The sequence below is a fragment of the Crinia signifera genome, chromosome 3, assembly GCF_055691185.1.
Source record: "Crinia signifera chromosome 3, ASM5569118v1, whole genome shotgun sequence".
NCBI lineage: Eukaryota > Metazoa > Chordata > Amphibia > Anura > Myobatrachidae > Crinia > Crinia signifera.
In genome coordinates this window covers 132309073-132334546 of record NC_139219.1, presented here as the reverse complement: position 1 = coordinate 132334546, position 25474 = coordinate 132309073, and the positions used below count along the sequence as shown (strand labels likewise).

At 42.7% G+C, this 25474-nt stretch overlaps 1 protein-coding gene across 5 annotated transcripts in view; it reads left to right on the top strand.

The window, feature by feature from the left end:
* The window catches only part of SASH1 (SAM and SH3 domain containing 1), an 893545-nt gene that overhangs the window by 792261 nt on the left and 75810 nt on the right, over positions 1–25474 (top strand). For all 5 annotated transcript variants that reach the window (XM_083176523.1, XM_083176527.1, XM_083176526.1 and 2 more), the window contains exons 5-6: positions 15011–15051; positions 18152–18238. In XM_083176523.1, the coding sequence (XP_083032649.1) occupies positions 15011–15051; positions 18152–18238 (128 nt within the window). The remainder of the gene's footprint in view (positions 1–15010; positions 15052–18151; positions 18239–25474) is intronic.

Sequence of the window (25474 nt, the reverse complement as noted above, 5' to 3'; positions counted from 1 at the left end):
AGAACCTGCTTAAGCATATTTGTAAAGTAGGGCAAGTGACCCCAAAGATGAGATAGCATTTACTCCTGATGAACTTCTTAAGATATAGGGGGGGAAATTTACTAAAGGAAATTTGTAAAAAATAGGTGTATTTGTATCCAGAAATACACTTATTTTTGACATTTACGAACTCGAAAATACGGCAATTCGTATTCGTATTAATAGCACATCAATACGACTACGAAATGCTGTATTTTCGGGATAGTAAATGTCAAAAATAAGTGTATTTCTGGATAGAAATACACCTATTTTTTTACAAATTTCCTTTAGTAAATTTCCCCCATAATGTATACGGAAATGTCTGTCCATTAAAGGGAGTACAAGAAATTGCTATTGTACCTGAGGAAAGATACATCAGATAAGCCAATTCTTTTTTACATAAAGTATGCATTTGTCTGAGTCGTACCCCTTTTTACACTGCTGCGGGCATTACTACACCTACGTGCAGTGTAAACCCGGGATTTAGGGTATAAGTAAATCAATTTAAAAAGGATAACATATGAGCAACCCCCTTTTCTTTGTTTCCAGATCAATACTGGGTCATTAATGTCGTGTTACTACATTTGCATGTCATGGCAGTGGTTTTACAAGTTCTTGATGAATTTATAGTTTGCATGTGCCTACAAAACGCTGACACAGTGACTTTTGCAGAGAGCAATGTAATAAATATGTGGAAATAATTTTTCTGTTGCACATTATTTAAAAAGCGTTAAATATAATGTTAAGTGATTGTATCAGAACATTCCTTCAAAAATATCGTTACATTTCATGCAATGGTGCAGCAGACCCCACAGTGGCTTGGGGGAGCCAGCACCGACAGGGTCTTTAGGGCGCTTTGGAAATAACTGAGCTGCTGCTGCAGAAGGGAGAGACAGACAATGAACAGCCCGGCAGTGTGCGTCACTGCGGTTCTTCACCGTTATTTAGTGGCCAGAGCCTAATGTGTGAAGTGTCCACCCCCTCAAGACACTTGTGTCTGTGCTCAGAGTCCTGTAGTGACTGAAATTGTGCTCACTCTTCTCTCTGTCTCTCCCCTCCTTCTCTGGAGATCTCTCTCTCTGTCTCTCTCTCTCTCTCCAGCTCCCTTATTTCTTTCTACCCCACACACTCACTCACTCTCTCCCTCACTCACTCTCCCTCTATCTTTCTCTCCCTGACGCACACTATCTATCTCTCTGACACTTACTGTTTGTCTGTCTCTCTCCCGGACACCTTTTCTGTCTTTTTCTTTCTCCCTGACACTCTTTCTACTTCTCACTTTTCCTGACACACTCTCTCTTCACCTACCCCCACACACTCACTATCTCTATCTCTCCTCTTTCTCCTTCCCTCTCTATCCCCCACCACTCCCCCTCCTCTCTCTCCACTTGACACATTATATTGCTTTATACACTCTCTGTTCTGACTCTTTCTTTCCCAGACACACTCACTCTCTCTCTCTCACAAACACTTTCTCTTTCTCTCCCAGATGCTGTCTCTCTCCCCTTGCACTTTCTCTCTCTCTCTGAAATTCTCTCTCCCAAATCTTTTCCCTGTATCTGACACTCTCTCACTTCCACTTTTTCCCTTCCTCTCTCTACTCTTTTCCTCACCCAGCTCCTCTCTCTCTCTCGCTCTCTCTCTCTCTGCTCTCCACCTTACTCCCCAGTGCACTTTTTTGGTTTATCCATTCTCTCTCTCTCTCTCTATCTCGCTCTCTCTCTTTCTCGCTCTCTTAAACAGCTTCCCTCCCTCTCCCCCCAACCCCTCCTTCATTTCACTCTACCTCTTTCTCACTCCTCTCTCTCGCTCTGCCTAGTATCCTCTAAGGGCTGTATTCAATCCCCCACTGCTATTTCCTGGTGGGGAAATAGCAGCGGGTACCTTCAGTGCTGTCTTTCCTGACAGCATTGAAGAGGTGTCTTGGCAGAAAATCAGTCGGGCCCTTTTTCGTCGTTCCGCAGGCAGGACATTAAATCCGGCCTGCTGAATAAAAGTCGAACGGGCCGAGAAGGAGCCAGGTCATGACATTCGGGAAGTCCCAACAGTCGTGACCTGAGTTTGCATACTCCCCCTTAGTCTTTCAATCCCTTAATTCTCTCTCTTGCTCTCCAAAGCGGTATTGTACTGACAGTGGGGGCTTTCAATATTTTGCTATGGGCCCATGAAGATCTAGTTATGCCCCTGGCAATGAGCATGTAACCCCTGGCAATGAGCAAGAACTCTTGGTAACGAACACATAGGTAAAAAGATATATAATTAATGTTAATTTTGGGTCGGGTGGGGGGGGGGGACACTAGAGACTTTGTTGAGTGAGGGTTGCAAAATTTCTAGCTACGCCACTGTTTTCATGGTAACTGTACATTTAGATAAGGGGACTAATACTATTTGCAACAGATGTGTTTTGGGAGTATGTTTCAGTTGCTGAGAGGGAGGAGTGTTACTAATTTCCTGTAATATGCCTTATTTCTATTACAAAGTAGATTATTTAGAGTGGCAATTCATACACTGCAGCTGTGTTTGGGTGATTGAATTCTTCTTTTATTTGGCAAAGTATACGGACATTTTTGTATTTAACAACTTAGCAGCTCTAAGGTCTTGAATATTTCTTCATTTGTGATAGTGCTGGAGCCAAGTAATATTACTTTATGATTGTTGTTTTGCCACAGAAAAGTCTACAGATAAATGTCTGAAAATCCAAGTGCACGAAAATGTCTGAAAATCCAAGTGCACGAAATTACTTCTAAACTACCAACAAAAGAGAGACCATTCTAAAAACACAAGAAAATAACTAGCCAATCAATGCAGAGGAAAAAGCTCATATGTACATGTGTAAAGGCCCTTACACATTGGTCAAGTTGTTTTTTTCTTTTGAGCTGCTTTCAACTCAGAAGTTGCTTAGTGTGTACGGGCTAGCGATGAGTGGTGAATGCTGATGCGTGCTCCTGCATAATCACCAGCGGCCGCCGCTCATCTGCTGATCTTATTAGAAGGGGAGCGTTGGGGTGGAGGCTTTTCATAGGGTCCGGGCCCCTGGGGAAACCGCTTAGATGGATAACAATCGAGATTTTCAGCCCAGCTGGATCGGTGAGTATGTGGGTGTAAAAGTGAGATATGTGTGTGTGTGTATGTAATAAAGTTTTAATTTTCTGTGTGTGTGTTTTCTTTTAACATTCTTTTTACAGGTGGACTACAAGTCCCAGCAGGCCCATTAATGCCCCGCATGCTGGGACTTGTGGTTCTCCAAGTCCCAGCCTGCGGGGGAGGTCTGCTGGTACTTGTAGTCCTCCTGTATAAAGCAATGTTAGGATTGAAAGATTTAACCCCATCAGGCCGGCGTCCACTCGCCAGGGACGCCGGTGACAGCCCCGGGCTTCAGCCCTGGATGGGTGAAGCCTGGGGGGGGTCCCCACTCCTCCAGGTACCCCGTCCAAGGCTGACCAGCCACGGTGCTCATGGTACGGCCGGGGGACCTTATGTAAAAAGTGTCCCCCCGGCTGTGGCATGACATTGCGGGCTGTTGGAGCCCGGTGCTGGTTTCAAAATACGGGGGACCCCCAGATTTTTTGTCCCCCGTATTTTTGGAACCAGGACCGGTCCAAGAGTCCGGGGCTGGTTTCAGAAATACGGGGGACCCCTACGCTTTTTGTCCCCCATATTTATGGAACCAGGTCCGGCTCAATGAACCCGGGGCTGGTTATGCTCAGGAGGGGGTACCCCAAGCAATTTTTTTTTATTTATTTTTTTTATACAAACCCAAAATCGCAAATAAGCTCAAATTCGCACATTTTCATGCCTAAAAATCGCACATTTTCATGCCGAAAATTCGCCCATTATCGCACTTAATCGCACTTTTCTTGCCGGAACACGCACCTCATTAAATATGCGAATCCAAGGCAAAAATGTGATTTAAAAAAAGTGCGATAATGGGTGAAAAACTGACGTGCGAAAAACTCTCATCCCATCAAGTATGACTTTGAGGTGTGTGCAAAGTGAAATCTAAATTGCAGCGTGAGAATAAAGCAGCCAATATTTACCCTGCACAGAATCAAAATAACTCTCCGAAATCTAACTCTCTCTATACATGTTACATTTGCCCCAACTGCAGTGCAGCATGGCTTTGTCTATCTGCAAAAATTGCAGCCTTGCTAACAGGCCCATAGTATCTCTATTGAAGCACACATGTATACATCATACAGTCCTGCTCCGAAATCTAACTCTCTCTATACATGTTACATTTGCCCCAACTGCAGTGCAGCATGGCTTTGTCTATCTGCAAAAATTGCAGCCTTGCTAACAGGCCCATAGTATCTCTATTGAAGCACACATGTATACATCATACAGTCCTGCTGCAAATCCTGATAACAGAGATGCATTCTGATGAGTGCATAAAAAAACACTGAAACTTGCGGATAAAGGATAGGATACACAATGTAAAGCATAAAACTATTTTAGTATGTCACAAGATCTTACTAAAAAAAAAAAAAATGAACCAGTAATCAACATGAGGGAGGAGGGGAATTAGCATGCGGCTCCAAAAGCACCTTATTTAGTGACAACCTAGTCACATAATAATCAGTGTGAAAGAAAATGCTATGGAAAGAATACACGTTCATTTATCTATGGCTGGCACTATGAGACAAATGGCTCCTCAGTTTTCTTATCACATTAGCATTAAACTGAAAGGAACTTTAAGGCTGCAAGTTTTGACCCTGTTGGCATCCATGTGAGAAAGGGATGGATAACAAAATAGGTTCCATTCAATTATCTCCCCATTTGGTTTCCATGGAGACGGTTCTAGAGGCAGGTCAAAACTTTCTCAGTAAATGCAAACACTGCAGCGTTTCATTGAACCGAACACACATTTGTATTTTTTTTACTCATGTAAACAAAGCGTATTACAAAGGCATTGTATGTTTAACTAAGAGCAGCTTTACATGCAAGTCACTGATGACCATAAAGATTCCGGTTAGTTGTACAGTAGCAGAACAACGGATAGTAAACAACTGAACAGAAATCAGTTAAAAAAATAAAGTAAAATACATGTGTGTAGATACAGTATGGCAAATAATAAAAAATCTTCAATTCATCGAAGTACACTTAGAGCCATCTCTTCCATTGGGCTCAATGTGCAGTTGCCCATGGGCCTTACAATTCTAAGGTCCCACAGAAGACACATATATGTGTCATGGGAAAACAGAGCTTGCCTTTCCTCAGTGACAGTGCTGTCCGGTCCACCTCATGCTCCGACCCTGGTCCTGCTGCTCCTCTGTTCACTCCTACTGGCTGGCTAGATGGTTAAGCTGGGTACACATCTATACAATTCTTGTTTTCTTGCGACCGTTCGACCGACCATAGATGCGTCGGACCGTCCACAAACGATACGCGCGTACACACCTGTCGCAAGAAAAAGATTGTACCACTGTACACACTCTCTCGATTTGGGCTATTGACACGTCATATATAAACAAATGTATCATAATGGGCTGGGTTAAGGGCATACTTATAGCAAACCACTACATAGACGGGTTACGCAAAATTAGTCAGCCGGCAGGGTGACTAAACTTCTATATAGACGGGTTATGCGTCTAAATTTTAGTCAGCCGGCAGGGTGACTAAACTTCTATATAGACGGGTTATGCGTCTAAATTTTAGTCAGCCGGCAGGGTGACTAAACTTCTATATAGACGGGTTATACGTCTAAATTTCAGTCAGCCGGCAGGGTGACTAAACTTCTATATAGACGGATTATGCGTCTAAATTTTAGTCAGCCGGCAGGGTGACTAAAATTTAGACGCATAACATATATATATATATATATATATATATATATATATATATATAAGTTTAGTCACCCTATATATAACTGTTTTGTTTGAAAAAAGCAAAAAAAAAAATACAAAGCAGCTTACACTATGCCAGCATTCCTCTGACCCCAACATCCGCGCTGCCTACTCCGATCCACCTTCGCTGCACCACTGTCACTGGCGGGCACTCCACGACTATGGGAACCGGGGCAGCCTGTGTCCCGACTGTACGGGCGCCTGAGACAGTGAGGAGAGGGGGCAAGATATAATTTTATTTTGGCACTCACCCATATGCAGCATCAGCAGTGTGTGACTACTCCCGCGCCCGAGCATCCGCAACAGGCTCCCGCGTCCTCCTCACTGTCTCAGGCGCCCGTACAGTAGTCTATGGTCTGTGTGTGTGTTCCGTCTATGGACAGTCAGAAGGCAGAGCGGTACCCGGGCGCCTGAGACAGTGAGGAGGACGCGGGAGCCTGTTGCGGATGCTCAGGCACGGGAGTAGTCACACTGTGCTGCACTGCATATGGGTGAGTGCCAAAATAAAATGATATCTTGCCCCCTCCTCACTGTCTCAGGCACCCGTACAGTTGGGACACTGGCTGCCCCAGTTCCCATAGTTGTGGAGCGCCCGCCAGTGACAGTGGTGCAGCGACGGTAGAGCGGAGTAGGCAGCACGGATGCCGGGGGTCAGAGGAATGGTGTAAGCCGCTTTTTGTATTTTTTTTATTTTTTGCTTTTTTTCAAACAAAACCGGGTTAATCCTTTGCCGTTGGAGATAATGTGACTTTAGTGGAGGATCTACAGCAGTCACTGCTGCATATGTTCATAGGGCAATAAAAATGGAAGATTTACAGTGCTCAACAGTCTAGTAACCTTTCAGGAATTACTATGATTTATAACAACAACTTGGACCATTGTCAACTGATAAAATAGACCATGGCTACATGTAGGCAGCAGGGATGCAGGGGCTCAGAGGAATGCCGGATGATGCAACCATAGTAGCTGCCCGGGTACCGCTCTGCCTTCTGACCGTCCATAGACGGAACACACAGAGACGGAAAACACATAGGCTCTGTGATATGTCTCCTTTATTTATATTGTGACTAGTCAGCGTCTATACTTTAACTGCGAGGCCAGACACGCAGTTATAACAGTGTTTATTTAAGACTCATTAGAGAACCATCACAGGATAATTCTGCTTAAGGTTCCTGTGCTGTAGGAGAGATCATGCAGCTATGGAACGCCCACATTCCAGCTCTAGCAGTATAGTCGCAAGAACGGCCAACATATCGGTTGAACGTGTGTACACACTGCACTTTTGTTCCGATATGATCCCGGCCGGTCGGATGAACATTAAACCTAAACCTTCAACCGACCGAGAATGGACGGACAAGACCGTTTTTTGCTGTTTATCGTACAGAGGGAGTCGGGACATCCCACACCTATACAGCTTAACGGCCGTTCGTCCCAGCATCACAGGTCAGCCCTTTGTGCAGAAGGCTTCTTTACTTTGCAGCTCCTGCAGTCACAGTCCATGGCTGTCAGAATAGACTTCTGAGAAGGAAATGGAACTGCTAAGGGCTGAGTTCCTGCTCTCTGGCCCATACCTTAAGATGGCCATACATCAGAAAGATATTGTACCCAATCATACAATCTCAATTGATTGTAAAATGGATTGTATGCAGATTGTGTGCACATTGTGTGTCCAAAAACCACCAAGGGCTGCCGGGGAATTGAAGGGAAATTGGACACAATCATGAGCGCAGTCGATCTTAGATCGATCTTTCTGATATCTGGCCAGCATTACACTGTCCCAATGTACAGAGAGCACCAAGTTTTACCAGTTGCCCCTTTTTTTCAATGTCTGAAAATGTACCCATCTTTAGATGAATACACATAGGTACACATGGAATAAATTCCCAGGCCTATGTATTTTACTGTTAGAGAAGGAGTGGCCAAACCGGTCCATGAGATCTACAATACCAACGGTCCATGTTTTCCAAAAAACTGGTGCACAGCTGTAGTCATTAGGAACAGTCACATTTTTAAACATGCTGCATTCATTCCTACTATAGATCCACAGGTTGCCGTAACAACATGAATTGTTAGTAGATCTTGAAGTTTGGGCACCTCTGTATATGAAAACAGGTCAATTATCAGGATTTTTTTTTTTTTCAGAACCTCGGCGGGTCCCGGAGAAAGTTCCCATTGGTGTAAAATAGAGCAGATCATTAAATTCCCCCATAGTTTGTATTGGATAATACATGGCTGTAAACACCAAGTAATTTAGGGTATCCCACAATCACAATACCAGGAGTGACATATTGGCAGATAGTAGTGTGTAAAAAAGTAAATTTGCTTATGTCTTGTACTTAGTTGAAAGTAAAGTTTGTAATAAAATGACCCCTTTGAAAAGCGTTCTGCACGTTTTACATTAGCTGTAACAGAGCTAATTCTTTAATGAATTCTGCAATATGTACATCGGGTAATGAGTCTTTGTGGATCCCCACTGTGATAGAAGAGCTTGCCCTACTGTTACACAGAAGGTTCCCACCCCAGCCTTTGATAAATCGGGAGCAGGCCAAGTTTTATAAAGAAAAGCACTTGGCATGGATTATGATTCCTTAAATGCTTACGGACAATACACTCCCAAACAATTTACAAGTGATAAACATAGATGATCAGCATATAATAATAGAAATGTGTATATCTTCTATTAACACAAGTAGACGTTTCCTGTCCAACCTGGCTAGAGATCTGCCCTTTTTCAGCATTTGTGGGATCCTGCTAATAAAGTTGTATGCTTATAGACAACATACCCTGAAGCCATCCAGCAGAGTGACAGCATTTGGCTGAATGTCAGAAGTGTTTCTTGCCAAGCAACACTGTATCATTATTGGGGAATTGTAATCAGCATATAAATACTGTAACCTTCATTTTAATGTAATTGCTGCCCTGAAACTGTTCCTCTGGGTCACAGTGAATAATGTAACTTCATATGATTTGCTTTAAACCAAATGAGTTCTCAAATGTCTGACATCTCACTCTAGGTTAACTGTAACTTAAGGTATATAGTTTTCTGAAATCTGCTATGTTGAACTAAGGTGTGTTAAGGTACGGTTGAAATGTAATATTGGTCCGAAGCGGTGCCCTGTAACTAGACATTTTGGTACCCAGTGCCAGAAAGGGAATTGGTACACCCCTACCCCCCCATAATAATAATAAATTAAAAAACATGCCCGTGGGGGGTATGGCCGGTCTGAGCTGTGAGCGGATGTGTGTGGCTTGGGCTCCGCTAATATCCTGCCTGTTTATCCGGACTAAGAGACCGCAGACCTCCTGCCCCTCTCTGCCTAACCTCCGGAGCTTTGCCTGCGCCTCCTGTGTCACCCGCTGCTCTCCTGCGTGACTCGCACAGGCTGCTGCGGCTGGCTGGGCCGTCTGTGCTCCGCGCTGCCGGGCGCCATCTTTGGTCCTTCCTTCCTTCTGCAGCTTCAACTACAGCGCTGTCCGGAGGCTGTGGGGGTAGATGCTGGGCACGCAGCTGGGAGACACCTACTCCATCCGGTGCCCCTTGCAGCAGCTGGGGGCACGAGAGGAGGGATCCTGCCCCACATCTGAGGTACACCAGCTTCACATCCATATCGCTCTGGTGAGGGAGGGGGCGCGGCCATCTTGGGCGGTCCATGATCGTGCCAGCTGGCATCATCTTCCATTCCTGGCCTGCACTGGCACCTCAAGCGATCTGTAGTGTAGTGGAGGAGAGGCTGTGCCCATTCAGACATAGGAGGTACCTGCTGCCCTTTTCACTTTTTCAGTCAAGCAGTGTGCTAGCCGCTGCTGCATTATACCAGATATCCTCCGGTGACAATTACCCTGCTCTCCTTCAAGGTTTGCCTGCAGTCATGTCTGCTATTTCCTCTGTTATGGATGCATCTGTCCATCATATCCTGATGGCTATATCTGCCTCCACTGACCGGCTGCTTAATAAACTTGATGCTGTGTTATGGGATGTCTCCCCAATATGCTGTGCTTCTGATAAGCCCAATATGGAAGATAAGGGGAATCTGCCTGGATTCTGTGCTCCTGGTACTCCATCAGCATCGTTACCTGCATATCCCTCGGCTTTCCATGCCTCCATGCACAGGCTATGAATATGTTCCCGAGCACGCAATTGGCCATTTCTTCCCCATCCTTCACCTATGAGAAATGTGATGTGGGGGCCGGGGTTGCTACCTTTACTTGCTATTCTTCTGCAACTCCTCTAAATCCTGTCTCTAGACAAGTGGTGGATTTATTTTCCATGCTGGTCTTGCCCCAATTAGGAAATGGCCGCTATCCACGCTTTGGATCCTACTGGGCTGCCGCAAGACACTTGAAAGATGCTCCTGCTCTTCAGATGGGAAAATTAAAACCACAATATTTGAAATCTGTGGATGCTGGTCTTTACTGTCTCTATCCTCCTGTGCCCTGGAATGTGAATGATATGCTTTTGCATCTGAGACACCTTAATGCATGGCCGGATGAAACGATAACGCTACACATATTTGTCCGGATCCAAGATACCGTTTTCTATAACCGGACTGACTTTCCTGTTTAGCATCTGCTGCGCCCTTACCATAACTTGAACTGGTTGACTGGCCAGACTTGTCAATACAGACCAGTTTCTATGTCTCTATCCCTCCTGTCTACTTGTACTATCCTGTAAGGGGGGTGGGGAGGGGGGGGGGTGTTTGTTCCTGTAATTGTTATACTGCTCTAGATTGTTACAGCTTATATTATCCTTAAATAATGTGTCCAATATACTTTGATACCATTTGTCCGCAACCCCAGATAGTAGGGGTAAATTAGTTTTGTTAGGCATAGGTTAGCTGATAGCTGACAGCCGCTAATTTATTCCCTACTATAGAAGCTATGGGTGGGTGGGTGGGGGGACATAGATAGATAGTTAAGTAGAAAGGGGGGTAGTAGTGATTAGGGGATCCAAGTCTATTCCTTTGGGGGGGGAGGGGGGATTTATATGTTTAGGTTAGTATAGAATAGCTGTAGTGGGGGTAAGTTAAGGGATCCAAGTATACCTAAGTTGGGGTTGGGTCATACAGGGAGGGGGGTTATTAGGGAGGTTTGTTTTGGGTTATTAATATTATTATTTTGTGTTCCATATATCCTAAATTGAACCTGGTGTAACTCTAGGATTGTAGGGCTTCAGGTGACTTTAGCAGTAAACTCTATGTCTGATATAATATCCTTTACCCTTAACGTAAAGTGTTACCTGTATGGCGCCTACGGGTACTCTGTGAGGGTGATCCTATTGGTGTATATCACACCGCTACAACCATGCTCAATAGTCTTACTATATATTACACTGCTTTGTCATACCATACCTATATTATATTGATGTATACAATGTTGCCCTGCACTCCATGGAACAATATTTTGGGGTGTTATTGTGTGTTTGTTTCAGAAAATCAATAAAAATTATTGAATAAAAAAAAAAAAACATGCCCGTGTGGTGTGATTACAATGCCAACTGGATACAATGCTGGATGATTACAGTGTGGGTTGGATGCCCACCTCTTCTCTTCCTCTGCTCCTCAGGCAGCCCCTGCCTGGTTCTTTCTTTGCTCTGCAGATTAGCTGTGAGCAGCAGATGCAGCAAATAAAGCAGATGTGCTGTGGGCAAGGTACACACCTAGTTATGGCCCTGGGCCAAATTGAGTTAGCCCTGTGTTCCATAGTGAGATGTTGCAGGTTACATTACTGCTGATATCACTAGTTGTTTTCACCAATGCTAGTCTTTTAAATTAAGGAGACATAGCAGCAATATCGCTCATTAATTCTTCAAATGTGTAACCTGAGTGATGACAAAAAGAGGGTAACTGGTTCCTGGATTGACAAAGTCTAGGTTGACCACTATTCCTCAACAGTGACTAAGTCGACACTAAGAATGGTCGACATACCCTAGGCAGACAATGACAGAAGGTCGACACAAGCTTACAGTTGTCCTGTACATGGCTGACACTCAAAAGATCGACACACGTTTTTCATGTTGTTGTTGTTGTTGTTTAGACCTACTTGGTTCATACTATCCAAGTGGGCATAGAGTTTATAATAGTTAAGCCATGCGAGCCATACTTATAAATTGTCCATGTTGACATGTCAACATAAACACCCCAAAACATGAAAAAATCGTGACAACCTTTTGAGTGTCGACCATGTACATGTCGACCTTAAAGCTTGTGTTGACCTAGTGTATGTTGACCATTTTTAAGTGTCAACCTAGTCAATGTCTACCAATAGTGGTCAACCTAGTGATTATCGACCCAGATATTGTCAACCTATTATTTCAAAACCAAAAAGTGTAGGCGTCCCCAGTATTTTGGAACCATCACTGGACTCCAACAGCCAGCAAGAAGATGCCACAACCAGGATAGACTAAGGGCTGGGCAGCCCTGGGGATATGTGCTCCCACCGGCTTCCCCCATCTGGGATGATAATACATTAGTTTTTTATTTATTTATTTTAAACCCCTGGATACCCTACTGGAGAAGAGGACTGACCTGCAGGGGAGCGTGGCAAGGTCAGGGCTGGTATAAGCCTTCCCAGCACCCTAGGCAAAGCTTCAACCTACTGCCCCCCCCCCCCATACTGCCACCAATAACCATTATCCAACCTCTTAATGCACACTTGCCTAACATTCTGGAATGGCATGGAGCCTGCCAAAATTGAGTGGTCCTCCCAGCCCCTCAGGTAGGTTGGAAAGACCCCTGCTTTCTTTGGAGGCCCCCAGCACCCCCTCCAGTGGCGTAGCTAAGTTTTGGGTGCCCCCCCGCCATTAGGGGGGTGCCCCCCCACCCCGCCAAGCACCCGGTGGTCCTCAGCAGAAGAACGGAGCCGCCGGGACCAGCGAGATAGGTAAGTCTGTGGGGTATTGGGGGGGGGGGGTGTAACTATAGCACTGGCGCCCCCGGCGCCCCCACATGCACAGCGCCCCCCCGTGGTGCTATAGTTACGCCGCTGACCCCATCCCCTTTGCCACCCACAACAGGGAAGCATGCCTCAAGAGAAAGTAGAGGTGAGGTCGTAGAGGTTCCACAGCAACCACCTGCATTAAGTATAAGTATCCTCACAGACATCCTTGATTTTTTTATAGGCGGCCTTGGTGGCGCCCCCCTAGATCCCGTCGCCCTAGGCAGCTGCCTAGTGGTAGAGCCGGCCCTGGTCAAGGTGATACTGTATGTATGTTTTTGTGTAGATCACAAATGCACCCATTGTTGTGGAAAGTATATGGTTTGTGTCTGTGCCATGGTGGCAGACCCTGTGACCGCGAGAAATGTAGCATTTTGTAAATTAAATCTTATAACCTACTGTGTTTTTCTCTTTTGCAATAGGACAATCTAAATGAGACTGAGTGGGTTAAGTGGACAACCCCTTTTAGGAGATTGAGTCCTGATTAGCGGGGAGTTACTCCCACTAAAAGTCACATATACGCAGTGGCGTTGGGATTCAATCAGCACCCTGTAATGTCATTGTACCTTCCAGGTACATGTTATATACAGTATTAAGGAGTTTAAGTCATCTGACAAGGAGTGCTTCAATTCAATGAATTTTGTTCTAATACACATGAATAAGGAATATAGTAAATATTAAACAATGATATATACAAAAAATAGAAAAGAATAATAAAACCACATGTATGGTGTGTATGTAGAGATTTATGAAAGGTAAAAAATTATTATCATCATCATATAAAAGAACAGTCGGTGCACTGGCAGGAGTCCAGGGACCCAAGGCAGAGTTGTGAGTCTCCGGGGATGAGAATATCCTGTAAATATTTGCTCAAACTCCTAATAAATGGTTTCAAGTTCTCACCACCCTGGTGCTGCAAAGGGGTTATGTCTCCATACGGATGTCAGGTTTAGCACCCACTCAATGAGGCAATGATCGCTGTGTTCAAGGGGAGGTATCCACAGATGTCAGTATCTGTATTTATTGACCGGGCGCCGCTGTAGGAGACAGATTTGCAGAGCAGGTGGGCAGCATAGGGCTGGCCGGTGGAGCGGAACACCGATGGTATGTGTGTGTCTCGTCTCCCGGGAGCTTGCTTTAGCGGTGGTGTGTTAAACAACAGCGGGTAAGAATGCCAGGTTCAGTAGATGGCTACTAGGAGGGAGCACCTTTTCTTTGGAGATAAAGGGGCAGATGTTTTAAGTCTGGTGAAGAGTTAAACTGGAGATAAAGTGGAAGGAGATAATGCACCAGCCAATCAACTCCCAACTGCCATATTTCAAACACAGCTGATTGGCTGGTGTGTTATCTCCTTCCACTTAATCTTCAGTTTAACTCTTCACCAGGCTTAATACATCTGCCACAAAGTACCTGGGTCCAGACATGTTCTGTATTACTTAGCTCGGTTATACCTGAGAGTTAGGTTAAAATTTAGAGTACAGTATACATACATGCTCCGGGCACTAAACACACACTAGAGACTGTTAAAATTCCCAATAGAGTGAAAACCAAAGATGCCGTAATGTCAACATCCTGGACAGCTTATTGTAATAATTGCTACCAAATTGATTAAGTCGGCTTTTGGGAAAGCAACAGTCTTATTCGAGTGTGCTGTGTCCTTTATGTGTTGTGTAAAAGCTCAGACTTTGCTGCTTACCAGACGGCTACTCAGTGTGCATGGGGCAGAAATGCTGACCAGTACATGTTACAGATTGTGTCTCCAGATAACGTTATTATTGTGTGGGAAGCAAACATTTGGTCCTATATCTATAGTTCAAGAAGGTCATTCTCTTAAAAAGATTGGTACCTGTGTTTTTTCCATGCTTATACTTACCAATTGATTATTTTTTTAGCTTTGATGATATTGCTTAAATTACTTTCCTTCTACAATAGCTTGCAGTTTTGTATTTTGGCATTTGCCATTTAGAACCGTGAGTTATATATATTTTGAATGGTTACAGTTTAATTGCAAAGCTGCAAAACCATAACAAAGAAAAAAAAAACTCTGGTGCCCTCTGCTGTTAAATAAGAAATTTACTGAAGTGTCTGTTGCAGTGATATTTTATTACAGTTACTGAAAAATCCCACCAAAACAATCCACTGATGCTATGAGTAAATACGATGTAACAGCCTGTGATACTCCAGGGTGATAATTCTAATCCTTCTTTCTCTTTCAGACTTTCTCTTCATAAATCAAGCTCAGAGGAAAGCTCTGTAGGTCAGTATCTCTGTCTAAAGCTGTGGGCAACATTCATATATTGATGATGATGATGATTGTAATAAGCTTAAGATGCTGATGTACTTAAGCACTCAACACAATAATGTGAATATAGTAATTAATGGATAAGTCAACAGTCTCAATGACTGTATTTTAAATGGTATGTTTTATTACTGCATTTTAGAAGAACCTGTTTAGAAGTCCCCGCCGCCGTTCCCCCTCGCCGCCCCGACCCCTCCCTAACCCTGCCCGTCTCCCTGAAGCGGAGACGGGCAGGATGTCGCTGCCCCGCCGATGGAGGATTGGGACGCGCGTGCGTCCCAGTTCAGTGTAGTCCCTGTCCGCTGGCACTTGCCCGAGGGGGCTACATCTGTGTGTGTGTGTGTGTGTGTGTGTGTGAGTGTGTGTGTATGTATGTATGTATGTATGTTTGTGTGTGTGTGTATATATATATATATATATATATATATATACGTGTGTGTGTGTATATATATGTATATATATATATGTGTGTGTGTGTGTGTGTATATGTGTTTGAACAAGGGACAAACCTTTATGGTTTCAGAGCAGAGAACACTGCTGTCTTGGTTAACAACACTACATTTACTTTCACCTACTGTTATGGTTTCTATTTTTACAAGATGAGGATCATATGTTCAGAGATGCATGAGCCTGAGTTAGAGGAGTGCCTGGGAAATGGGGGACAATAAAGCATAGATGCCTGTACATGCATTCATTTGACCGCTGATATTTATGTAATACTATATACATTTATTTTGAAGCTGGAGTAGGTACATTTCCTCTGACTCCAATGGCACCCCATTCCACAGACGTAATTGTAAGATTCCAGAGGAAAAAAATTAAAATCTAATTGTTAAACAGCAAATTATACCACACATACTGCTGCTTAAAGAATATACTGTCTAATAATACACAAATCCTAAACTTTTAACAACAGTATCTATATAGAAGGTGACCATACATTATTTCATGATGTAGTTATCCTCTCCACAATCAGAATGTTGACAATCGGGTGGCATGCGATATAGTCATCATTGCCATCTTGGCTTTACAACTTGAAAAGTTATTCTTTACCCTTGTGTTTAAAGTTGCTTTATATTGCACTGTATCGTCACGTTGGCAACTGCACATACCGCTGTCCCCCTGGTGCTTATCAACATTCTGCATGTCGATTAGCAATTACAAACCTGTTCTTTCTTATCAGGGCCGTAACCAGGGTTGTGCCAAGTGTGCTTAGCACCTAGCACTGCAGGGTAAGGGCGCTGTTGGCGGCACTTGTCATTGATCTATTTATATATATATATACAGAACCTTATATATATATAAAATGTATATGTGTGTGCAGGGGCGGATCCAGGATAAAATGACAGGGGGGGCACCATGATAAAAGTGGGTTTAGGTGGGGGAGGGGCGGTGTTAGTGGTGCCAGTGTACATGCTAACAGAGCGGCAGAGAGAGGGTGGGAATGGGATTAAAAATAGGCCCTGGCATTTAAAGTATGCAGGCCCACCATGGCCACAAAAAAGTGAAGGATGTAGTTGTGCGCACTCAACAGGGGCCTGTCCTTGAGTGTAGTGTACCACAACAATTATGACATCTACACATTATGCAACAAAATACTAGACCCCATTATACTTGCCCCTTACACATGATGCCAAATGGAATGAGCCAAAATTCACATAATGCCAAATGGATTGAGCCAGAATTCACATAATGCCACATGGATTAAGCCAAAATTCACAAAACGCTTCATAAACAGGGACATTGTCCACCAAAGGCACGCATTAAACATTTACACCATAATGCCCATTACACGTTAAGTTACACACCATTATGTCCATTATGTATTATGCCAAACACCATAATGCCTATTAAAAATTATGCTACATAAGTGCTGTTTATCTACATGCGCATTGCCAAGGGTTCCATGCTCATTGCCAGAGGTTCCATGTTCGTTGCCATGTGGGATTACATGCTCATTGCCAAGGGGGAATACATGCTCAGGGTAAATGGGGTACAGCCGCAGCCAGGCAGAAGTGGTAGCCACTGACAGTGGCAGAGCCTGGCTGTATTCAGAGCACTGCAGGTCCCGGCTATTTGAAATAATACCCCTTTCACACCAGAAAATGCATTCCCAGGTTGGCCCCTTTTACACAAGCCTTTTCTGTTGTGAGGGGGGAGAGAAAACCCCCCCCCCCCTTAACCAGTTATCTCATTTAACCGGCTATATCTTCGGAACCAAATAACCCATTTACATGAGACCAGTATCATATTGAAGAACTTTTGAGTGGGCTTTGAATGATTTTGGTCCAGTGAAACTGGAAAGTTTGGTTCCAGAGTAATTTGCCCTTAAAGAACAACAACAAAAAAAAATCGGTTTACACGCAATATCTCTGGAACCAATTGACCGATATGGATTAGCCTGGTATCATATTGAAGGCCCAGCGATTTGGAATTGAATGAGATCAACCCCAAGCTTCTGAGATGCCAGAGGGGGAACTGGCAGCCGTCGGAACCAGATGGGGGTCGGCATTGACGGGTCCCATATTATCCTATGGGGAAAAAACATTACAGATTTGCCAGGCGATATCTCCGGTTCCCTGTGGGCTAGAGACACAGGGCTGGGCTTGTTGGAAAGCCCTGGTCCTCAGCTAAAGCTCCAATGACAGGGGGGGGCACGTGCCCAGGTGCCCCCCCCCCCCTGAATCCGCCACTGTGTGTGTGTGTGTGTCTGATGGGGGAATCATACCATGGTTTTTCTCTGGGATCAGTTTTGTCATGTCCATTACACACGCGAACATGCATTTTAAGTCAATATTTGAAAAATGGGGTGAGGGTGACGCCTACCTTTCTGGCACAAGGCACCAAGAAGTTAAGTTACGACCCTGTTTTTGTAATCATCATTTATGAAGAAAACCAGTGTTCTAGAATGAATTATGAACTTACCTCCTATAACCCATAAAGGATATGATGAGGATTTCCATAAACGTTATAATAGCTCTTGAAATGTGGCCCCATGGCTTCATGGAATTTACAATATTGCATTCTGCTTATAATATTTACATTTTGTTTACTTTAGGAAAAGTTGACTGGAAGAAGAAAAATAAGTATTTTTGGCAGAATTTCCGCAAGAGCCAAAAGGGAATAATGCGACAGACTTCAAAAGGTAGTTTTGTCAATATTTGTTTGAATCTATTTCAAGCAGCTTCTACAGTGCTGTTAGGAAGCTCCACAATGCAAGCAGAAAAGCATTTTGTAGGTTTTTGTTCCACAATACCATTGCTGAAACACTCCTGTATGGCAAGGATTAAGAATGTTGGGGTCCAGTCTGATATCATTGAGGTGTGAAATGATGTCTTTGAGGTGTGCAGTATACATTGTGTGAAGCTGTATAAATATGTAGGGCTTTATCCTGTTAATGCCTATGCCATTACAGCTGATATAAACTGATATAAAATAGTGGTATCCGATTAGCAGCAGTTTTTATAGTCTGAAAATAATCTTTGATTATCAGGGATTATGCTGTGTGTGCCTCAGGCATGCAAAGCTTAATACCTGATAAGAGTGTGGTTTATAGGCCATCACCCATTTTCTTAAAAATGATCATAAAAGACAACTTGCCACAAGTACAACTGAGGATATACTTGGACAAACTGAGCCATTTCTGAGCAGATGAGGGTCAGGGAGTTCAAAAAAATAGTTATCTTGAATAACTAAAGTATAGTTAATTTATATGACGAGTTATGTGTTTTAGAGTCTTGCATTTGTAAAAGTTTTATTGGAATGCAGTCTCTATGAACAGTCAAAATATTGACATTATAATGTGAACAGTTATGTCAACATTGGTTAAATGTCAACATGCAATGTCAACGTGAAAATTCTTTATGCAGAATGCTGGCATTAGGGTTAGGTTGCAAGAGGGATGACTAGGGTTATAGTGTGTACACACGGGGGCGATATGGCTTCCGATGTTCCCGATATAGTTAACATCGAAAGCCATATCGCATATTAATTGTCGGCTTTTTAGGGCTAACGAGCCCGATGCGCTGCCGATGCGCGCTCCTGAGTGAGCGCAAATCGGCAGCGATATAGTGAGGGCAGGCAACACTATATAGTGCAGATCTGCACTATATAATGTAAATTGTGCCCCTCTAGCATGCCGTGAGATGCGAGTCCCGATGCGATCTGATTGCGTCGAGACTCGCATCTCACGGCAGTATCTGCCGCGTGTACACACCTTTAGACTTCGAAGGAGATAGTTATAGTGAGGATTAAGGATTGGGGTTATTTTATTCAATGTTGGAACTGCCTGATCAGATGATACCATCGGAACTCTGAATCGCCTATGCTGCTGGACCCAGAGGACACCTCTGCACCATAAATTGGGGGATTGTTGGATCTAAAGACCTGCAGTGGAAAAACTGTCTGAAAACAAATAGTTGATTTTTAGTTTTAAAACAAAAATGTCGTCATGGCTCTTTGAGAAAATTTTTTATACTATTATTTGTTCTTAGAATGCTAGTTTTTAAAACTTGGTCAAAGAGGGGTAATAGGGGGCAGGATTGGGGTTGACTATTTATTGCTATTCAAGATGTCTACGAGGTTAAAAAGTACCAGAAGAAGCTTTGATGGGAAACAGCAGTATACTTGTTAATAACTTAATACACATAAAACTTTTTTTTTACACTGTAATACTGGATTTCTAGCAATAATTTTGTGCATAAAACAGTTTTATTTTACTAATAAATAAGTTTCAACCATAATAGATAAAATCATTCTATTTCCCCATATATTTCTGAAAAAAATGTTGCGTGATAGAGATATTTGGCGGACATTAATGAAATCGGCATGCCAAAAAGCATTAGATTCAGTCATCAAATTGCAGACAATTTTCAATGGGCCCAATTTGCAGGCCTGTTGGGTGCCAGGACCTATTGTTTTGTCGACATTCTAAGCATGCCGACCTAAGGCCATAACAATATTCTCATGCTGATAAAAAATACCAATCACATTATTTTCTATATGGCAAATAAAATGTAAGAAAAACATGCGTTTTCCTTCGCTATCAATGTTAACTTTGTTAAGGCATATTCAAAATGTTCTTTGGCATCAACACGACTGTAACTAAGCACCCTGGTGTGTGTTGCTGACCAAAACAATACAGTAAGACATCTTTTATGGGTTATGTGGCTGTGCATGTTTGATCACAAAGGTTCATGTCTTTTCGATCTAGATCAGACAGATGCATGGGGAATTATCAGTGTAGTCGCTTTAGGCTAGTTGTACAATGACAGAGAGGCTCTGTTTCTGAGACTTGTATGTTGGGTTATACTAAGATCCAGACAAGTTTGGTGATGCAATTCTTAGAGAAAGAGCAGATGGGGAGAATCAGACAATGCAGCTCTTTATTCTGTACAGTATCCTAGTAGGCCCTCAGAGTAAAATCCTGCACATCCACACAATGAAATAATGTCCTATTATTGACTTACTGGAGCTGTGTCTTCACAACTTCCATTTTCTTTAATACAGGCAATTTCATTCTTTTCTTATTCCTTTCTTGCAGAACATTTCTGTTTCAATTTATTTTGATCACTGTATAGTATTGCTCTCAGCCATTTCTGTTCATGGCAATGCTGAATATTTTCTCCAGCAGATGGAAGCAGCGCCCAGTAAAATCACTAAGAGCATTTCTTTCTTTGCCTTTGCAGAAACTGAACTTGCATGGAATGCTCACAACGGGCCTTATTCTAGTTCACTTTCTGACAAAATCCTTCTTAGATGGACAAAACCATGTGCACTGCAGGTGGGGCAGATGTTACTTGTGCAGATATAATTAGATTTGGGTGGGGTTTACTTCAAAGTGAGATCTATATTGCAGTGTAAAAATAAAGCAGTCAGTATTTACCCTGCACAGACACAAAATAACTCACCCAAATCTAATTCTCTGCACATTTTACAGCTGCCCCCCTGCAGTGCACATGGTTTTGTCCATCTAAGAAGGAATTTTCTAGAAAGAGTGAACTAGAATAAGGCCCAATGTGCTGTAGAGAAATAGCGCTTACGTTTCTGCAATATTTTCTTGAGCAAGAAATTCTTTAGCTGTCAGAGATTAGGAGCTTTTCTATCCCCACAATACCCTACGCCACAGGTTCTCAAACTCGGTCCTCAGGACCCCCACACAGTGCATGTTTTGCAGGTCTCCTCCCAGAATCACAATTGAAATCATTAGCTCCACCTGTGATCTTTTAAAATGTATCAATGAGTAATGAATGCACATGTGCACCTACCGGGTGACCTGGAAAAAACAAACTGTGAGGGGTCCTGAGGACCAAGTATAAGAACCCCTGCCCTACTCCATTGTATTTCTTTTTTTTTTTTGTCGGATGCTGAATGGTTTCTGTACTCCTTGTGATTTGCTCTTTTAACTACATCCATGCATTTATTATTCTACTCATCTATGCTTTTATACCTGTATTATGCTGACTGTATGTTGCTTATGTTATACAAATAAATGATGATGACCACCAGTAAGCCATGTTCCATGTTTGCTATGTATTAAATAAATAAATAAGGAGATGCTGTGCTACTGTGCTACTGAGATGCTGTGCAAGCCAGTTGTCTATCAACAGCCCTTTCAGACTGAGAAAGTCTGACTGCCTTTGTCTTTCAATAGATTGAAAGACAGGAAGTCTGCTTTAGTATTTGCTATTAGAATTCTCTTCCTGCCTGAATAGTAGAGGTTCCAATTGACTAGTGGACTAGTTAGAACTGATTATTACAGTATGACAGGTGTAATGGTTAGTCTTGCTATCTCAAAGCACTGAGCAGATGTGTTAAATTCCCACGAAGGCCCTATCTGCGAAGGGTTTGTATATTTTCCTTGGGCATGTGTTCCTCCAGGTACACAGGTTTCCTCCCAGAATCCAAAAATATACTGGCTCCAGAAAAAGAAAAATGAACCATAGTTTGCATCCCTCCAAACTGTCCCAATTTTCACAGGACACTTCCATTTTTTGGGGGACTGTCCCACATCGCTTTTGTTTTGTTTCTTTTCGAAAGTTTTTTATTGACAGGAAAAGAAACATTACTAAACAGAAATGTATTGATCATCAAAAGTACAACAAGATCCATTAAAGATGATAATGTGACAAATTAAAACGGGAGATTCAATCACAATGACTGTTGTAGGTTTATGATTACAGCAAGGGCTAGACACAATCAGACAATCTCAGTTCAGAATTCAAATGGAGGATCATGTATTAAAGATTCTAAAAGATACCATGTGTGGTGAAAGAGTTTTTAAGGGCCATTTTAAAGGGAGGGGACAGGGTTTGAACATATGGTAACCACGTGTCAAAGATCTTTGCTGTCAATTTTGCCTTTTGAAGTGTTGTTTCTGTCCAGTCCATTGGGAATAGCTGGGATATTCTAGGGAAGGCCAGGTACATGGGGGATGGGTCGGGGGAGATCCATTGGGATAGGATAGTTTTTTTTAGAATCGCGGCTAGTTTAATGAGCAATAAATGATTGCCAGGAGTTAATTTCTTACAGTCATTAGATGATTAAGTGCCCCAGCCTACCCATGACATAGATATTAAAGTCTATGTTCAGTGTCAATGTTATATAATCTTGAAGAGATAGCCAAAGGAATTGCACAACAGTGTAGGGCCACAGGCAATGGATAAGATCTGCATTAGGGTTACCACTATTATAGCAATTAGCATTGGGGGCCTCCCCTATGAGGTGCATTTCCATATAAGGGGTAGAGACCAAGCATTTGTTTAAAAACTGGTAGGATTTTAACATGGTTAACATGGTTTAACATACCACTTGATGTCTGGTCCAATGATAGATTTGAACGACAGAGGTCATATATGTGAGAAGTCGGGATAGACTTGTCCAATCTTACATGTACAAGTCTGTCTAAGGTGCATATTGTGTTATCTGACCTAGAGTGTGTCAGAACAGATTGAGCATAACTCAGTGTCTGTATATATGCAAATTGTGGTATCTGAAGATGTGGATACTTCTCTTGCAGTTGTGCATGAGTCAAAGGGGTCAGTGAGTCTACAGAGAGATGTGCCACATATTTAAGACCACCTAAATACCATGATTTAACTACATTTGTAAAATGATTAGGAGGAAAACTGGGATTACCCCTTCAAGGGAGAAAATGTATATTTGTTTAGAGGCTTTCAGAGCGGACCTGGCCAGTCTCTACCCCATGCATGTGGAGATAAGGAAAACATGATCCCGCACTACTTCTGGAAGATGTAGTAAGATGTAGTAGAGATATTAAGTGGATAGTAAAGAGAAATATCTGTTAATTCGTATAATTAGTAAATGTATCGTCCCTGTAATCTAGTCAATGGCTATTCTGTAGTTGGCTGCAATGGCATACGTTCTGAGGCACAGTAAATTAAGTCCACCTATTTCCCATTTCTGCTACATTTTGAATAAAGATACCCTTGGCCATTTTCCAGACCACAAAAATTTAGTGAGTTCTTTAATAAAAAAAATTTGGCCGGGATAATAGCGAGCATTTGGAGAACATAGAATGGAGGAAAGAAATAATTTTATACAGGTAGCTTCTACCCATACAAGACAGAGGTTAATGAGCCCATCTAACAAAATCAACAATTGTTTTAGACCATAACTGTTCATAGTTAAATGAGTATAGCTGAGGTGGATGCAAATTAATTTTTATGCCTAGATAAGTAATCCCGTTTCTGGGGGCCCATTTGAAAGGGGAGTTGTTATCCCAGCCTAGATTTGCTTCCGGAAAGAAAGCCAGTGCTTCTGATTTTGTGTAATTTATCTTAAAACCCCCCACCTTTTCAAATTCTGACAGGAGTGGTAGTAATATTGGGATCGCTTGTTTGGGGTTAGACATGTATAATAAGAGGTCATCAGTGAAGGCGGATACCGTAAGTTCTGTATGTGCCAACTGAACACCCTTCCATCCATTACTATCCAAGAAATTTCGAAGAATTGGGTCTAGAGCTATATTGAACAATATAGAGGACAGTGGACATCCTTGACGGGTACCTTAAGATAGTTGGAAGTGATTGGTATTTGAGTTGTTAATAGTTAGGAATGCAGAGGGAGTATGATATAGAGTTTGAAATACATGGATAAAGGCCAAACCGTAGTTTTGGATTTGGAATAAAACCGTTAAATACTGCCATGACACTAGATCAAAGGCCTTCTCTGCATCACAGCTGAGAACTATTGTGTATCTATGTTGGATTGATGAGTATGCAACATGGCTGCAAGTAGGGCCCATACGTTATGTAGGAGTGGCGGTTCCTTAGGAACTCTATATGTTGTGGTAGCAGAACGAAAGGCATTTGGAGACAAGAGGCTATAAATGTTAAGATTTTCAGGTCCTGATTAAGGAGAGATATAGGCCTATAAGAGGATGCCCAAGTGGTATCCTTATTAGGTTTGGGTATAACTATGAGCTGTGCTTCATTACAAAAAATCAGGGGCAGGATGTCCAGTGAGAATTGAATTGTACAGTTTAACCAAATATGGAGTAATATGGTCAGTCAGAAATTTGTAATAAGAAGCTGAAAGACCATCAGGGCCAGGGGTTTTGTTTAAAGGAAGAGATTTGACGTTATTTACTTAAAAATCAATGACCGGTGACATCAAGAGATCTCGGTTTTCAGTCGACAACATGGGGAGGTGAGCTTGGTATAAAAATGTATTAATATTAAGGGGGTGAATTGGAGGTGCTTGGTATAGAGATTCAAAAGGTTTCAATAAGGTAGCAGCTAACTACCACATCCAATTTTGCGTGTGTATATGTGTGTGCGGGTGGTGGTGGTGGTGGGGAACAGTTGGGAGACCCCCCCAAATCACTAGCTGCTCTGTAGATTAGATGTTGTGCGCATTTATTCACAGAGACTAAGGGATTGGGGGCATGGCCAGCAGCTCACATTGCCATTCGCAGAGGCCATGTCTGTTGCGTGCAGGAGTCTAGTGCTTTTAAAAGTTGGGAGGTATGGTTTAGGTGCGTGTTCATGTTGTAGAGAGTATAGATTGTAGCTACACTGGAGCAGGGACTGATGTTAATTGCAAAATTAGTCTCTGTAAAGCGTTGTGGAATGTGTAAGCACTATTTATTTATTTCCAGTTTCTTATATAGCGCAGCAGATTCCGTTGCGCTTTACAATAGTACTATAAAATGTAGGGCCTATATATAAAGTGGAAGGAGATAACGCACCAGCCAATCAGCTGTGTTTGAAATAGGACAGTTGGGAGTTGACTGGTACATTATCTCCTTCAACTTTATCTCCAGTTTATCTCTTCGCCGGGCTTAATACATCTGCCCCTATATTCCCTAACACATGTACACGTGCACACATTCTAGGGTTAATTTTGATGGGAGCCAATT